Source organism: Echinops telfairi, unplaced genomic scaffold (assembly GCF_000313985.2).
Source record: "Echinops telfairi isolate 266 unplaced genomic scaffold, ASM31398v2 ScPeMD7_2291;HRSCAF=2852, whole genome shotgun sequence".
NCBI classification, from domain to species: Eukaryota; Metazoa; Chordata; class Mammalia; order Afrosoricida; family Tenrecidae; genus Echinops; species Echinops telfairi.
In genome coordinates this window covers 30194813-30211860 of record NW_022106189.1, presented here as the reverse complement: position 1 = coordinate 30211860, position 17048 = coordinate 30194813, and the positions used below count along the sequence as shown (strand labels likewise).

The following is a 17048-nucleotide window of genomic DNA, read 5'->3' as shown; positions in this document are numbered from 1 at the left end:
CACAGGGCACCCATCCACCTGGGAGATGTTTAATGTGTCTTAGGTATCAAGATATAAAACACAGGGCAGGCACAAATCCCGGGAAACTCACCTGCCACCCAGTCAGCTGGGATACCAGCCCCCAGAGCAATGGGACACCTGGGTCCTTTCCTGTTTGAGGGGGCACCTGGGAGCACAGAGGCCACTGTCTCCCCTCCTCAGAAAACCTGGCCCCACAGGTCAGCACGGGCCAGTCCTGGGCTCAGAGCAGTGAGTCCCAGAATGTCCCTGGCCACACAGCAGCCCTGACCTGATGCCTGGTCCATCTCAGGGACCTTGGTCCTGGAAAAGGAGGAGCTGCACCCCAAGACACGGTGACTCAAGCTCCAGACTGGTCCACCTCCCACCCCAATCCCTCTGGGCCCCCAGGCCCAGCCCCTCTCTGTGCCTCACACCAGGGCACTGCCCCTGAGCTGGTGCTGGGGACAGGCCATCAGCTCGCCAAGTTGTGGGCCTGCCCCTCAGAGGCCGGGGCTAGGGCTTGAGCCGGGGAAGGAACCCTCTGAAGTGGGGGCGGGGAGCCGGCAGGGTTAGGAGCAGGAAGGGGGTGAGAGGAGCCCCATGAGGACCAGCCCAGGAGCGCCCCACCTCTGCCCACTAGCAAGCTGGCAGCCAGTGCTGCGGCAGTCCAGGCCCAGAGGCCCATGTCCAGGCCTCAGAAAGCTGAGTAGCCTTCTCTGCCTACTGGCCAGGGCACAAGACCCCCCCAGCGGCCTCCCCTGAGGCCATCCTTGGCTACAGCCGGCCCCCTTTGTTAAAGTGGACGCACCAGCGGGGCTTGGCTGCGCCAGGGCTGAGATGGGTGCGGTCCTCCTGGCCCATGAGGGGTTGCAGCTCCTGCTGCTGGGGGGTGTCTGCGCTGCTCTCGCTGTGGGAGCGGCCAGCCTTGGCCAGGCTCGGGGGGAAGGCAAAGCTGGGGAGGGAATCGGAAGGCAGGGTCGGAGGAGCCTGGGGCTCTTCAGGCGCCATAGGGTGGGGCGGCAGGTGGGGCAGCGTGGGGGCCTGGGTGCAGGGCGGGGAGGCCAGGCTCTCCAGGGACGAGATGCTTTGGCTCCAGCCGGTCTGCATGTCCACTGGCACGATCTTGGTGGTCTCCGAGGACACGTACACCGCCAGGTCCCCCTGCCCGCTCTTCCACGGGAGGTGCTTCTCCGCACAGGTGGGTGAGGGCGGGATGATGCGTGGGCTGGGGCACACCTCGTGGGTCCCTGGAGACAGAGGACAGCCCCTCATTATTACCGACACTCCAGGAGGGAGCTGGGGGGCATGGCTACTGCCAGTACGGTTCCATGACATTCCCAGTGCCTGGGGCATAGCCTACAAAAATCCGTAGGTGCCCCCCCCCCATCTGCCAGCAGCCTTCACGGGACAGTGAGGGGACAGAGCCACAGCTCCATGTCTGCCAGGGGTCCCTACTGGGCACCCTGCCTGAGCTCCTAGCCTCTGGGGGGTCAGATCCCAGGGGTGCAAGCCCCACTGTAGGCTGAAGCTGGGCCACAGAGGAGGGCCGAGCAGGGCCCGGAGGGTCAAGAGGCCCAGGGTTGCGGGAGGCGGATTTGGAGGCCCTTGCCTGACCAAAGTCTGCGGTTCTGAAACAGGAAGCCTTCTAGGCGCCCCCCACTCCCCACCCCCTAGCCAGCTCACCAAAGCCACGCCCCATGCTTTGCATACAGGCGCTCAGTGTGTGCCAGTAGAGCCCTGGTGTTGCCATGGCGAAGCGTTCAGCTGCAGAGGGCAAGGTAAGCGATTCGAAGCCACCCAGTGGCTGTGGGACCAGCTTCCGCCCATGTTACAGCCAGGGAACTATGGCTGGCAATTCTACTCGGTCACCCGGAGACGCTGTGATGCGATTTACTTGGAGGCCCTAACAACCACATGCACCGAGTCTCTGGGTGATGCCACCAAAGGTCAGGGGTTCAAGTTCACCCAGTGGTGCCTGAAAGAAAGGTCTGGCAATCTTTCAAAAACTCGGGTACTGACCTGGCCTGTCTCCCCACCCTCCACCACCCCAGTGGAGCACAGTTCTAGGGTGACACATGGGGTCCCCTGAAGGAGAAGTGACTCTTGGCCTTTGGTTCATCAGGCAGCCTGTCCATGAAGCCCAGCACAGTCCGATGGCTCCCTAGGGGACTGGGCGCATTATGGGTAAAGTGCCTAACGATGAAGTGATATCCCTTGAAAGAGCTGGAATATGAAAGGTTTGTTTTAAATTCAGTGTTCCACTTTTCAAGAATATCAGTGAACTAAAACTCGTCTGAAACCTGCTCCATAGAAGGAGGTTAAAAACAAAAAAATCCGGGGAGAAAGAGGGAATCGATCACAAGATCAATCTATAACCTCCTCACAGGGGGATGAATAATGGAAAAGTGGGTGAGGGGCGATGGAGGATGATGTAAGATATGAAAATAATAATCTATAACTTATCAACGGTTAGTAAGGGAGGGTGGGCGGAGGAAGGAGGGGGAAGAAATGGGGAGCTGATATCAGGGGCTCAAGTGGGAAGAGAATGCTTTGAAAATGTGGAAATGTGCTTGGCACACTGCATGAAGGTATGGATTGTGATAAGAGATGTAAGAGCTCCCAGTAAAAGGTTTTTTTTTTTTAATCCACCATTGACTCATTCTTTCTGGGGTGGGCTGCACCTGAAAGTAGCCAATTAATGGATGAAGGATGGTCTTTCTGGAAGATCCCAGCTAATAAACACGGATGCAAAGACAGACTCTCACCCTGTGCGTGACCCCCACCCTGCAGGAAATGCTGGATCCGGCAAGGCTCTCTGGCTGCTAAACCTGTTTGCTAGAAGGCTGGTGGGGGGCTGGAATGCAGGTCCTTGGCCAGGAGCTCTGAACCCACTGATCGATACCAGCCTCGTGCTACCATCGCCACTTATGAAGTGTTCTGAGCTAAAAAAATGACACTTGAAATCGGATCGAGTATTAACTACCAGTGCAAAGGGAGCAGTTCGGGGGCGGAGAAATCTAGTAAATGACACGGAGGGGAAGCAATCAGTCAAATCCGGACCTCAAGCGACTATGGGTGTCCTAATGTCTCCAACAGATAATACTGCAAAGGGGCAGGGAGCAGGAGAGAGCCTATCAATGAGGGGGTTTTGTTTTTGTTTGTTTTTTAGCTTCAGCCCCTTGGGATGAAGGGCCAAACGGGGTGCAGGGCAGTGTCTGTGGCCTCTCTCTACCCACTAGATGTCAGTAGCATCCCCCAGTTGTGACCAGCAAAGGGGTCTCCAGACAGGGTCAAAAGTCCCCCTGGGTCAAAAATGCTTCCCTCCCTTTCTCCCTCCCTCCCTGGAGAACAGCTGCTAATGGTCAAAAGAGACTTAGCAACCCAATGCAATGTGTGGGCCGGCTCTGGGTCTTTATCTGAACAGAGCTACTCTAAAAGCTGTGGAGACAATCAGCGCAGCTTGGACATTGACTGGGTGCCTGCTGGCCCAAACTGCCGAAATGATAATGATTGCCGTGCTATCCTGTTTTAAAGAGAATCCCTATCTTGAAGATGAAGTGCTCTCTGGAATAAGCTTCAGAAGAACACAGTGGGGAGAGGGACATGGAGATGCAGAGAACGCAAGATCACTGAAACTGGATAACGGGTTAAGGGCTGGGAGGTTAATTTGACTGTCAGGTCTACCATTGCATATTGCGGCACTTACATAATCTACTGTCAACTTGAGGAAGGGGTGGAGTTTAGCCTGTCAATTGAGTTGCAGCTTGATGACCTCATTCGGAGGTGCGACGGAGATAAATCACTCACTGGAGATCAAATACATTCTCTCCCTGATAGACATTCCTGTCGACAAGCTACATGGAGCCAGAGCCTTGGAGCTGGAGGAGCCACATGGAGATCCACACCATAGCGGAGATTCTTCCACCACCGCTGGATCCACAAGACTTTCCACCCACTGGCCTGTGATCTTCCTGCATTCGGTGTCATTGCATGTGTTGCGTGAGTCTGAAGAGGAATTTATAGACTGGTATTGGACATATGGGCTAATATCGAACGTAAGGACTTGAACCGGACTGGGCTGGGATGCTTCCTTCATATACAATTACTCTTTGATATAAAGTTCTCTCTTACACATGTACGAGTGTCTATGAATTTGTTTCTCCAGTCAATCCGGACTAACACACACATGCTGTAATTTGCTGTCATAAAACGTTGAAAGACATTGGAGTTGAAGCCAAACTAACCCCCAAGGTCACCTTCTAGCTAAATAACCAACTGGCTCAAAAACCAGTCACCACCCAAAAGCACTGTGCTCCTTAAAACGAAGTCGTGTAGTCAAACGGTCAGCATGTCTGCAAAACCAAGTTGGGAGGGGAGCTCAGAGGGCAGGGGAACGAGATTAATGGAACGGAGTCAGGAGAATGCCCAGCATTGCCAACGACAGAACCACACCACTGACGAGATCACGTGCAGAAACTGAATTCTGAGGAAGCTTCGCTGAAACGCCGTCTTTTTCTCCTAAAGAGACAGACACCTGGGGGTGTTTGGGCTCACCAGCCATAAGGGACTGGCAGCATTCTGCGTGAAAATGGCCTTCACATCTGGACACTCAGGTTTGGGTTTTTCATCCACAATAATCCCAAACAGATGGATCCAGGCTCCTCCGCCAGGTCCGGCTGCCACCCCCGTGGGCAGCTCTACCTGACCCCAGGTGTGCTGAGTCTGGTGTGAAGGGTGTGAAGGCTGTCTACTGTTAGATTGGCCTACCGCTCCTTGTTCCTCCCCAGACTCTGGAGGAGGCAGCATGGCCATGAAAAGGCTGTTGGCTTTGGAGTCAGATGGGTCAAGTTCAGGTTCTGGGTCTGATGTGTGATGCTGGCCAGCACACCGTCCCCCAGGCCCTGTGGGCTGTTTCCTGTGGTTGTGTGAGTGGAGTGAAAAGCGCACCTGGGCTCTGCGATAAAGGAGACGCGTGCAGTAACTGCTGACAGGAGCCCAGGTAGCATCGTGGTCACAAGTTGGGCTGCTGACCACAAGGTTGGCAGTTTGACACTACCAGTCTCCCAGAGGGAGAAAGACCAGGCTTTCTGCTCCCATGAAGGGTGATAATCTCGGAAACCCACAGAGCCGTTCTACCGGCCCTATAAGATGGGTGGCGACAAAGGGAATTTATAGTGATCTAAATACAGGCATGTACAGATGTAAATATATTTATATATGACAATGGGGAAATATATCTATGTGCATACACTTTGAGTTAGTTAATTGTGCCAACCTGGCTGATAATCACATGTGGGGCTAATTGAAAGGCGGAGGGATAAATGGGTGGTGAGCCTCGCCTTTTCAGTTCTCGGGTTTCTTGCTTTGTGATGGTCGCACTAGGGTGCAGCTGCCTTAGCAGTTCCCTGCTTCAGCTTGCAAGATTGACTTCCTACAAGACATCCCCAAGGAGAAGCCACATGGACCTATCCCGATGCAGCCCTGGGTGCTGGAGCAGCCGTGTGGAGACCCCTGCAAGTGCTGAGATGCTTACACGTTCACGGACTCAGCTTTCCTCCTGCAGTCGGCATCATTGCCTCTGTTTTGTGAGCTGGAGGACTTTGTGGACTGGTGTTGGGTAAATGGGTTAATGTTGGACTTGCACATTTTCTTTACATAAAACTCTCTTATACATGAAAAAAAAAAAGGTGGGTGGCAGTGAGGTCCACGGGTCAGTCAATGCTGGTTGGCATGTAATGGGCACTGTCCAGAATAGAGCCAGAAGGGGAGGGGGATGCACCCTCCACTCTCCTTCAACCTGTTCTTGGCCTGTAGCCCCCTCTCTTCTGTTTCCCAACCTTTGCTGGGGTGGGGAGGAGGGAGAGGATGCCGTTACCTGAGACCTTGCCCTCCTGGAGGACCTCACTGGTGGCCCGGGCCACGAAGATGATCCCCCCGTCGTCCTCTTTCTCAGTCTCAGAACTGTCACTCTCCTCTTCCTCCTCCTCCTCCGAGGCCAGAGTTAGAACCACAGCAGCTGCACAAGGACAAGAAAGAGCAGGGTCAGGCCAGCCGGGCCCAGCGGCACATCCCTTGGCCGGTGGCTCCCTGTCTCCACCCGGGCCGAGCCCAGGGTCCCTGGCTTGGGAGCCACCTGTAGTTCCTTGTAGTTGCTGGGGAGGCGTTCCGCCCCTCGTCTGTCTTCCTCACCAGACAGAGGAGGGTCTCCAGGACACTGCCTGAAGGGCCTCCGCCCTTTCCCTCTCCTCCTGACCCCAGCCCAGCCCCCTGCTTGCCTGTGTCCTGAAAGCCCAGGTCTCCGGGAGGTTCCCCAGCTGTCATTCCAGTGTTAGCCACACCGTCCTTCTGAGGACCAAGAAAGAAACCCTGAGTCCCTGGCCCTGGCCCCTGGAGCCCAGCCCTGTCCTCTGGTAAGGCGACAAGGACAAGTCTTCTTGTCCCAGCAGGGGACAAACTTGTGGCAAACCCAATGGTTCTACCATTCCTTGGCCAGTGTGGCGCGAGCTGGTAGTGTGTTGGTAACCCACGCCCAGGCCATGGCTGAATTAGGGGCCCCGTCCTTCAGGGCCAGTCCTGCTGCGCCCCAGCAGGGGACCACATGGCTAAGAAGTTGATCTCCCTCTGAAAGCCTTGCCTTACCCCTCCTGGAAATGCTAAGGGGAACCCCAAGGGTTGCAACCCGGGAGTCTCTGAAGGCAGGGACAGCCACTGAGAGCCGCTCCCGCCTCCCGGATGGCTGGACAATGCCTGTCCACCTCCAGCCCCGACCGACCAGGAACCTGGGAAGGGACGTGCCTTCTTGTGGCCACCCTTGCGGAGTCGCGGCTTGCTCTTGGTGAGGCAGATGTTGTGCCTGGTGGATTTGAAGGGCTCCAGGCGCCGCTTCATGTTCTGCTGGAAGATCTCCTTGTCCTGGCGCTCCTGGGGGTCCTCGGAGATGAAGTGGCGGCTGCAGCTGGCTTTGTACTGGCAAGGACAGCACACACACCCCTGCCGTGAGGGGGGCGCCTTGGCCTCCCACAGGGACCCCGGCGGCGCACAGCCCTGACACATTCGCCCCAGACCCCAACGGTAGGTTTTTGTAGAACGAAACATGAATCCAAGTAAGCTTTTTAAACACTCCGTGGGGTGGGGAGTGGGGTGCAGTAAGTATCCTGCCAGGAACTCCGCCTTCCCAGTTCATCAGGAGAGAACTTTCCCTGGTCCCAGAACTTGCCCCTAACTCCAGCTTGCCCATCAGTTGAAGTGACCAGAGGTGAGAGCATCCCTCACAGCACTCCTCAACCCAGTTCACTGCTCCTGCCCCTCACTCCCCAGTTTCCCGTTGCTCCACTCTCCTTCAGCCTGCAGCCCCCTCTCCTCTGCTTTCCAGCCTTTGCCTCCTTAAAGAAGCCTGTTTATTGACACTGTTACCTCCCTGTGGCTGCCAGACACTTATAGATGATTTGGATATTTCCCTTAAACCCACCCCTTCCACAAGTGCCAGGCTGCCTTTGCCCCAGTCCTGTGCTCTCTGCGTGGACCTGGACTGCCTGCCCTCGGGGCAGCACCGCCTCCTGCTCCCCAGGCCTCCCAGACTCCATGTCCCTGCTTCTCCAAGGGTTCCTTCCTTCCTCTCCATCCCCGGCTCCCAGCAGGGTTATGCTTGACCCCTCTCTCCCTGCTCAATGATTCCCCACAGGGAGTGTAGCCAGTCTCTGAGCTTCAGCTCCCCCAGCACCCCAGACCTGCGTGTGGCTCCCCAGTCCCGGCCATCAGCCTAACTACACTTGAATGGCCGGGGGTGTCTGATCCAGAATCCAGAATCGGAGCCCCATTCTAAACTACACTGTGCACCTCAGATGCCGTCTCCAGGAAGGGAAGCCGTGAGTCTGCATTCCAGCATGCTCCTGGAGAGACTGCCATGCTGCCAAGCCAGGAAACCTGATAAGGGTGGCTGTCAAATGACCATCTCCAACCCTTACCTCTCAAACTACAGTAAAACCTGCAGAAGCCAGCACCTGAGTACAGCAGAGAGCTGGCAGAGGAGGCAGGGTGAATTTTTCCCTCCCAAAGGAGCAGTGGCACGGGTGGGGGGTAGGGAGGTCATCTGCCCAAGGCGGACCCTTGCTCAATTCCCAGAAACATAGGCAGTCCCGTCACATTGGGCTCCTCGGGTTCCACTGTATCACCTTGTATTTCTTCTCTTTAAAAAAAAATCTTGTATTTCTGATTGCACACTGGCACTGCTCTCTGCGGAGGTGCTTCTGTGAACACTGTGCAGAATTGTGGACAGTGTTGGGGTACAACTAAGCGGATTCAGAATCGGATGCGCAGTGCCCCCTCTCCACCCAGCACACAAAATGCTTGGTTCCCACTGAGCTCTGCCCTGTCCCACGTTACATGCAGATGTGGCTTTCTTTCCAGGCTTCCCACATCTCAGATGCTGTGACTCTGAGGCGACATTTGATGGCAGCGATGGGACCCAAGTGATGGACCGATCCGGACCGGTAGGCTAAGTCCAATTCGATAGCATGTATCGGGGAGAAGCAAATCCTTACTCGTTGTTGTGGGGTTCGGCGTGGCTTGGTTTTCTAGCCCACTGGCCGTTCTACACACAGGCTGACAACCGACCGATTATTAGGTACTTCCTGAGGGGCCACACTAAAGAAAGCGGAGCATACTATCGGATGTTCCCGAGTCTGACCTGGACATAGAGTGTGTGTGTGTGTGAGGGGGCATTAACTAACACCACTGGATGACAAGGGGCAGAATCTAGACAATGGGAAATTCTCCAAGACAAAACACCCAGTTTCTTCAGAAATAAGTGGCAAGAGAAAGACGGAATGAGCATAGTTATTTTGGGGGGGTTGGGGCGGTAAATGATGAGACATGTTTACCCAATACTAAGTGTGGACTTTATTTGGATCCTGATTTGAACAAACCAGGTGTTAAAAAAAATTCATTGAACACTGACTGGTATTTGATGATAAGATGGCACTGTTGGTTCTTTGTAAGTGATAACAGATATATATATACATGTATACCTGCATTATACCCGCATATATGTATGTAAGTTCTTACCATCTAGAGATAGATGCTGCAATTGTCACAGAATTGATACCTAGGAAAATTTTAAACTAGCGTGTGAAGGAGGGGGGTGGAGATGTAAGATCGGCCATACGCTGAGAATTATTGGCGGGAGGTGGAGGACAAAGGAGAGTTCATTATGTTATTCCTTAGTTTGTGTATACATTGAAATTTCCCTTAACAAAACAAAACAGAACAGAACGAGCCCCAAAAGCCAGGTCAAAGGAGAAAGCGTCCAAGGACAGCCATTAACATGAGGAAAGACACAGAGGTTTTGCCAAGATGGGGCCCCAGAGGGGGGGTCAAAAGCAGAAGGGTCCTGTGGTCCTGCCACCGCCCAAAGAGAATGGCAAGTTCCAGAATGAGCCAAGAGACAGCGTCCCCTCCGCCATCACCACCACCCCGTGCTGCTACAGCCAACCACCAACCGCAGCTAGGGCAGCACCTCCCCTCTGGGCCCCATCTCTCAGGACCCAAGAAGACACAGCAGGGGGGTGCAGGGAACAGATGCTGGCCTGGGCAGGGGGTGGGGTGGGGGGGCAAGAAGGCCTGTGGGGACATGGTCTTCAAACCTTCCAAGACCGATTCTGCCCAGCTGCAGAGGGTCGAATCAGGACCGGCGGGAAGCTAGTTCTGGGTCAACCACAGACAGCTAGAAATGGCCTGGACTGGCTGCCAAGTCCAGAAAGGTTCGAGGTAATAGCTTGCTGCCCCCTGGTGGGGGGCCAGCAGATTCTCTTGTGGAGGACCTGGGCCCTTCCTGTACCAGGGCTGTACCAGACACGTTGGACTAACACTTCCTAAAACGGGCCGTCGGCTGCCTTCCCTCCTGCTCTGACTGTGGCCCAGCGTGCTCCCGGTGACTCACAGGACCCTGCCCTCTGCATCTTGCCCCGTCGGGGCTAAGCACCCAGTCTGGGTGCTCCTCTCCCTTCCCACCTCACCGCTCCCATTCCTGGTGTCCCCATGTGGTGCTCAGCTCACCCCTGTCAGTCTGACCCGCTCTCTGCCGCCGGGAAAGGCACCCTGAATCAGTGCTTGTAGCAGACCAAAAGAAAAAGAGAAAGCGTGCAGACCAAACAGGCAAGAAAGGCAAAGCCAAAGTTTCTGCTCATGACCCACCAGAGGAAGCCCATCTTGTCTAGGTAGGCACCTACAGCTCTCCACAAGCTGGGGCTCACCACCTCTGGAACCGCGCCCCCGCCATCCCCCACCCCCCGGGAGTCCCCACGCCCTGCTGGCTCTCACCCTGCGGCGAGGCTTGTAGAGGCCCCCGCAGAGCAGGTGGTGCATCACAGCGTCCTCTCGGTCTCGGCCACTGCGCACCGTGTCGATCACCTGCAGGTCCAGACACGCGCCGCTGCTGCTCTCCCTCCTACAGGGAGAGGAAGGCAGACGGGAGAGCAGTCGGTGGGCCAGGCCGGGGGAAGAGCAGGCACGCACCGGGGTGCTGACAGGTCTCTCCTAGAGGGGTTCACAGAGGACCCACGGAGAACAACCGCGATGAGGGCTCGGGACTCACAGCAGGTTGGTGACCGACGTCTCCGCCATCGAGTTGCGGCTGGGCATGGATGGCAGAGCGAGCCCCGTAGAGGACAAGACGTGGCCTCCCTGAAACAGGGGCCAAGACAGGTCAGGTGGAGGACGGGTAATAAAAAAAGAACGAGAAGAACTCACACGCGTTTCGGCCTTGACCTGACACATCGGTTAAGTCCCCGGAGCGCTATGGTGTGGGGACTACCATGCCTGCTTTCTCATAGCTGAGAAAACTGAGGCTCCGTGACCTACCCGAGGCCACAAGCCTGCAAGTGACAAGAGCCAAACCTGATCTGCTGACTCTCTGGGCCAGCTCTTTCCCACGATTCTGTCCTGTGTGCCACATGGACCCTCCAGGACCGGGCAAACTGCTCCTGCAGTGTCCCGGCATATCATCAGGGAGCCAGCGGGACTTCCCAATTCTCCACTGGGGCCTGCCGGCCCGATGGCCTCCCTAGCCCAGGTCTGCTAGCTCTGTACCCTCCTGCTCTCGGCTGCGGGCCCACCTGGTCCACGAAGCTGATGGCATCCCGGATATTGAGCCTGTAGTACACATCCCAGATCTGGTCCCGGATGCGGTAGGCAGACCGTCGCATCAGCAGCTGGCTCAGGTACTTCTTATCAAACTGCTCCCACCTACAGAGGGTGTCAGGCCGGGCCGGGCCCTGAGTGCCATCCCTGAGGCCCAGAGGCCCGCGCCGCCCCCCCCCACCCCGCCAGGTGGGACGGGCCACCAGAAGCACTGGCTGGGCTCTCTCGGTGTGAGCGTCTCCAGGTTAGCCCCTGCCGCTGTCATACAAACAACCTTGTGGGGAAGCCCAAGGTGAACCCTGACAAGAATCAGGTGGGAAAAGTCCAGAGGGCACCGGGGCTTGTCAGGGAGGACAGGAAAGGCCTCCCTTGGGAATCAGTGCCTCCGAGGAGACCTGCAGAATGAGGAGAGGTGGGTAGAAGGCACCGGGAGAGAACAAGAGAACGGGGCTTGCCAAGGTCCCATGGTGGCGGGACAGGGTGAGTCCCGAACTTCTGCAGCAGGGCCCCTGTAATGATGAAGAGGCAAAGCACCGTGCTGCTGGGAGCCGGGGAGCCTTCTCCTGAGAGCACTAGGAAGGTGCCTCTGGAGGCCTTCTGGAAGGATCACCCCACTTAAGCCAGGCTGGGGCCTTCTCAGAAACTCAGCCCATGACCCCTGCTGCCCTGCCCAGGGGCTGCTGTTGCTGTAGGTGCCCAGGCCGGTGCCCTCACCTGTCCCTCCAGTAGTGATAGCCATGGTGGCCCACAACGTCCTCCACTGCGGCCAGGATGTGGTCGAATGTCTAGAAGGGGGGTGGGTAGGGGACTGGCTCAGGCTTGGGCCCATGAGAGAAGGCAGGAGGGTGGGACGGTAGACGGCCGAGCTCTGGGACCCACGTGCTCGTGCAGCTCCTGGTTCAGGGTGGGCTTGTGGTGCTCACTCCTCTTCACCTTTAACCACTTGACCAGCGGCTTGATGGTCAGGCCCTGTGGACAGGCAACCGCTGCGTCCCTTCCCTGTCTGCTTGCTGCGGCCTTTCACTCCCCAGCGGGAACCTTGGCTCCTGTGCCCCCACCCTGCTGCACTCCAGCTCAGGGAAGGCAGACCCCTGCCTCTCCCAGTGTGGGGAGAAGCCCCAGCCCCAGAGGCTCCAAGACTACCCCCCGGAGTCTGCCAGACCCTCTCCCCGCACAGTCTCATGGGTACTCCCACCTGCACGATGACCGTGAAGAAGACCACCACTATAGTGGTGGCCACAAAGTAGTCCTTCGCAGGAACCTTGGTCCTGTCCAGTAGGATGACGAGAGCAAAGGCCACAGCCCCCCGCAGGCCCCCATAGGACATCACCACCTGGTCAATCTTGTCCAGAGGGACCAGCCGCATCTGGTTCAGCACCCACGTCTGCAGGACTACGCCTACAGCAGGAGAGAGGCCAGTGGGAGCAGGGTGTTGGCAGCAGAGGGCGCTGAGGACCCTGGCTAAGGTCTCAAAGGGGCTGGGAGAGGGAAGAAGCAGTAGGGGAGACTCGGGAGTGGGCTGGGGGCGGGGACTCTGAGGAGGCCGAGCTGAGGCCATGGCGTGAAGCAGGACAGGGCGGCCGGGCAGTGGGTGGGGGCCTGACCATACCGAGGGCTCGGAAGAAGAGGATGAACACGAGGGTGCCCAGCACCAGCCCTGAGTCCCAGGCCCACTTCGAAGAGTCCACGGCCGAGATGCCCAGCAGCATGAAGATAATGGTCTCGGCGCAGCTGGCCAGCGTCTTCATGGTGTACTTGACCGCCGTGCGCGACTTCCGGGAGATGTTGGCCTCCACGTATTTCTTACAGCCCAGGCCACACGTGGTCACCCTGGGAGGGCCGTTGGATAAAGGGCCCGTGGGAAGGGTGGAAGAGCCAGGCCCCTAGGGCTCAGAGCGCTGCAGGCAGTGGGTCACCCCTCAGCGGATGCCAGACTCTTCGAGGTAAAGCCCAGAGAGGTGCGGGGCTATCCCAAGGACACACAGCAGTCCGGGTGCCTCCTGGTGGCTCCTCTTTGGGCGAGCTGTGGGCCCCAGAGCCAGAGACCTCAGACCTTGGATTTCACTTTCAGCTCAGCCCACGCCTCAGTCAGCACTCCCACAGAGGAAGACTGGGTGTCTGGGGAGCCCCAGGCAGACCCAGGCCTGTGCTCCAGGGCTCCCTGCCTCTTCAGGGCTGTCTGAGGCTCCTGCTGCCAGAGGGTGCAGGGAAACGAATGTCCACCTCGGGGATCTGCAAGGGGTACCCCTTCTCAGCGGCCTGCCCCCAGGGCCCCCAGGACTCACGCAAGGATGGCGGAGAGCGAGGCCATTTCGGCAGTAAGATAGGCGGCGTAGGCAAGGAGGAAGACCAGCAGCGGCTCGATGATGCGGACCCGCTTGGTGAAGCGCGTAGTCAGGGCCAAGAGGAAGGCAAAGACGAAGCCCACAGCTGCCCCGCCCAGGCTGACCACAAACAGGGAAGCTGGGGGAGGAGTGGGGTGTCAGCATGACCCCTGGCCCGGACCCCACCTGAGCTGACAAGACTGCTGTGGAGGGCTATGGAGGATGCTGCGCGCCGCAGACCCAGGGGTCAGGGAGAGCTCCGCCCCTCTCTGGTTCTTTGGACCCCAATCTCCATAGATGAGGGAAGAGAGTGAGGCAGACCCCCGAGCCAATTCGGGGGTGGGGGTTGCTTGGCAACCCAGGGGAGGCAGTTGCCCACCGTGAGGGAGGAGATACTGACCGATGCCCTTCAGGTAGTCAGTGGCCTGCACATTGGCAGAGCCCATCTCCACAAAGGAGCTGCAGACTTTGTACAGGACCTAGAGGAGGGGGAAGAGGAGCTGGAGTTGGGGCGGCCGCAAGGGGACTGCTGAGAGAGGGCCGGGGACAGAAACAAGCGTGGCAATGTGAGGTCAGGGGTGTGTGCCCGACTCACCACAGTGACCGCGTCATTGAGCAGGGACTCGCCAAAGACGATGATAAACAGGGTCTCATTGACATGCACCTCCTCAAAGACAGCCAGCACAGCCACGGGGTCCACCGCCGAAATGAGGCTCCCAAACAGCAGGAAGTCCAGGAAGCCAGCCTGCACCCTGGGAGCTGGGCAGGGAGAGATGGGGCGGGCCAGTAACGGGTCAGGGCCACCCAGTCACCTACCACCTCCATCCGCCTGTGGAAACAGGAAGCCCAGAGAGGAAGTGGCTGTCGGGTCAGGAGACCTGCAGACAGACACCAAAGGCCTGGATGTTGGCTGGGTCCCACGGCCTCTGTGTGCCAAAGCTTTCCTCACAAGACTGCTGGCAGCCAGCAGCCCAGGACGACGAGAGTCACTCTGTGTGTCCTGAGAAGCTAAAAGCACCATCAACACTGCAGCCACAGAAACAGATGCTGGATATGAACTGGGGGGAAGAACAAAGGCCGGGCTCTCTCCTACACCCGTGATTCTCAGCCTAAAGGATTCGAGGGAGGGGTGGGCTGGGAGGATCAGATCAGTCTCTCAAGACCACGCACACTGCTATCGAGTCCCATGAGACGGGTGGAACCACCCCGTGGCTTCTCCGAGACTGTAACGCTCTATAGGAGTAGAAAACTTCATCTTTCTCCTATGGAGCGGCTGGTGGTTTCAAACTGTCAACCTTGCAGTTAGCAGCCCAATACATAACCACTATGCTGCCTGGGCTCCTTCAGATCAGTCTACAAGGGCTGTCTCACCTGTAGATTGGGAGTAATAACAGCGTCCAAGAGAAAATAAACCCTAACCCACTGCCACCAAATCTATTTGGACTCACTGTGAATCTGTAGGAGGCTGAGAATCTTTATAGGAGCAGATAGCCTCCACTATCTCCTATTAGGTAGCTAGTAGGTTTGAACTGCTGACCTTGAGGGAAGCAGCCTAATGCTTACTCAACGGCACCACCGGGGCTCCCAGTAGATAGTACCTATGGTGGTTACTATTACTATCATGGTCTGATGCTTTCCTTACCTTCTTGCTCATAAGACTTCACTGACTCACTGGGGATGTGAGATTGGCCACCCCACATGGGCAGCACAGACCCTGGACTAAGTAAATGGCTGAATTGCATTCGGGGGTGAATCTCTCTGGGCAGGGAGCCTGCACACAGGAGCCTCCGGAAAACAGCCCCCTCCAGCTGGCCCCGGATGTGATGAATGATGAGTGATGTCAGGGGCCAGGCCATCCAGTGGGACACATTCTACCCCCTCAGGCTGGCTATGGAGGGTCAACATGGTAAGAAGCAATGCCTTACCAGTGTGGAGCCTTAAAATCTGTGGCTAGGTAACCTCCATTTATTAGAAATCATAATAAAAGCCGAAAACCAGCCTGGCATGGCCTGGGCAGAGCCGGGATTGGGAGGCCGGCAGGAGTGGTGAGCTGGGCCTCGAGGCGCCAGGCTGGCAGGTGGCAGTGTGGCGGCAACGAGCAGGAGTTAGCAGAGTGGTGTTGCCGACTCCCCAGCCCACGCACAGCGGGAAAGTAGGCCTGCTCGGCTGTTGTCCTACGAAGCCCAGACGTGACTGGCAGAAGCCTAAGTGAGTTGTTGGCCCATCTGGGGTAGCTCCTGGCACTCCAGGTGCAAGAGACCTACGGCGGGATCCCAGAGCGTGAATGTCACCCACACAGCGCCTCCAGAGCTGGAGAAGAGGGCAACGGGGTGGGGGTGTCTCAGGGTCACTCACCCACAAGGCCAGCCTGCTGCAGGCCCCAGAGGGCGGCTCCAGTGGTGAAGGCATTCCAGAGGGTGCCCACCACGGCATAGGTGAGGATGGCACCCAAGTTGTCGAAGAACAGCCGGCTGGGCATGAAATAGCCAGAGTCTAACACAATAGGCGGAAGCAGGAACAGGAAGAAGGTGCCTGGCTCCAGCTGGTACTCGGCTTTTTTGGCCACAGCCAGCACGATGCCCCCGAGCACCAGGCCCAGCAAGATCAGCAGGCAGCTCTCAGGGACCAGAGAGGTCACCCTCCGAGACAGGTGAAACACTACAATGCAAGAAGAGGGTGGGAGGAATCAGTTGGGGGGACAGCTCCCCTCCCCCCATACATACACTGCAGCTGTAGGGACTAAGAAAGGAGAGAGCCACAAAGGGTTCTCAGAATCTCCAGCCTGGATCCAAGGCTACAGCCAATCTCCTCTCCCCCCACCCCCAGCTGCCCAATTCCCATTTCTTGGATTCCTGTCATGCAATGCTGATCTAAGCCTTCACTTGCTTTTTTCCCCAGGAAATGCTCATTCCCCTCTACCCTCATCCACAGGGAACCTCACCTCTCTGGCCTTTCTCTGACCTCCCTTATCTATCAGAGACTTACACGCATAACAGAGCTGTAAGACGTTTCTGGAATCAACCCCTCTCCCCTCCATTTTCTGTGTCCTTGAGGCAAATAACTTCCTCTTCACTTGTCCACCAAAAACTCACTCAAAACCCTCTGCCACCCAGTCGATTGTGACTCTTACTGACCCCATAGGGCAGAGCAGAACTGCCCTTGTGGGTTTCTGAGGCTGTGAATCTTGTTGGGGGCAGAAAGCCTCGTCTCTCTACCAAGGTGGTTTTGAACTGCTGACCTTGGGAATAGCAGCCCACCTCCTAACCCACCACACCACCGGGGCTCTTTATCCCCCAAAGGGAAATCAAACCAGTAATGAGCTATTAGAACTATGGGGTGCATTGTGGTAGTTACATAATCTGTTGTCAATCTGAGACTATTAAGAGCGAAGGGGTGGGGTTTAGCCTGTCAATCAGATTGCAGCTTGATGAGTTCATTTGGAGGCTTGAAGGAGATAAATAGCTCGCTGGAGGCGGGACACACTCACTCCCTGTGAGACATTCCTATTGACAGGACACATGGAGCTACGCTAGAGCCCTGGAGCTGGAGGAGTCACATGGAGGCCCACGTCAGCGCTGAGATGCTTCC

At 56.9% G+C, this 17048-nt stretch overlaps 1 protein-coding gene across 2 annotated transcripts in view; it reads right to left on the bottom strand.

Annotated features, from left to right (window-relative positions):
- Window positions 1-17048, bottom strand: part of SLC9A5 (solute carrier family 9 member A5) — a 20218-nt gene continuing 3170 nt past the window's right edge. The window contains exons 2-16 of one of the 2 annotated variants that reach the window (XM_004704615.4): window positions 15816-16118; window positions 14056-14219; window positions 13861-13939; window positions 13422-13599; window positions 12746-12966; window positions 12332-12534; window positions 12016-12105; window positions 11851-11921; window positions 11112-11241; window positions 10592-10680; window positions 10318-10444; window positions 6796-6966; window positions 6276-6345; window positions 5876-6016; window positions 1-1247 (exon numbers count right to left, since the gene is read on the bottom strand). In XM_004704615.4, the coding sequence (XP_004704672.1) occupies window positions 775-1247; window positions 5876-6016; window positions 6276-6345; window positions 6796-6966; window positions 10318-10444; window positions 10592-10680; window positions 11112-11241; window positions 11851-11921; window positions 12016-12105; window positions 12332-12534; window positions 12746-12966; window positions 13422-13599; window positions 13861-13939; window positions 14056-14219; window positions 15816-16118 (2510 nt within the window). In that variant the 3' untranslated portion in view covers window positions 1-774. The remainder of the gene's footprint in view (window positions 1248-5875; window positions 6017-6275; window positions 6346-6795; window positions 6967-10317; window positions 10445-10591; window positions 10681-11111; window positions 11242-11850; window positions 11922-12015; window positions 12106-12331; window positions 12535-12745; window positions 12967-13421; window positions 13600-13860; window positions 13940-14055; window positions 14220-15815; window positions 16119-17048) is intronic. The other variant, XM_030886604.2, reaches the window with a different exon arrangement.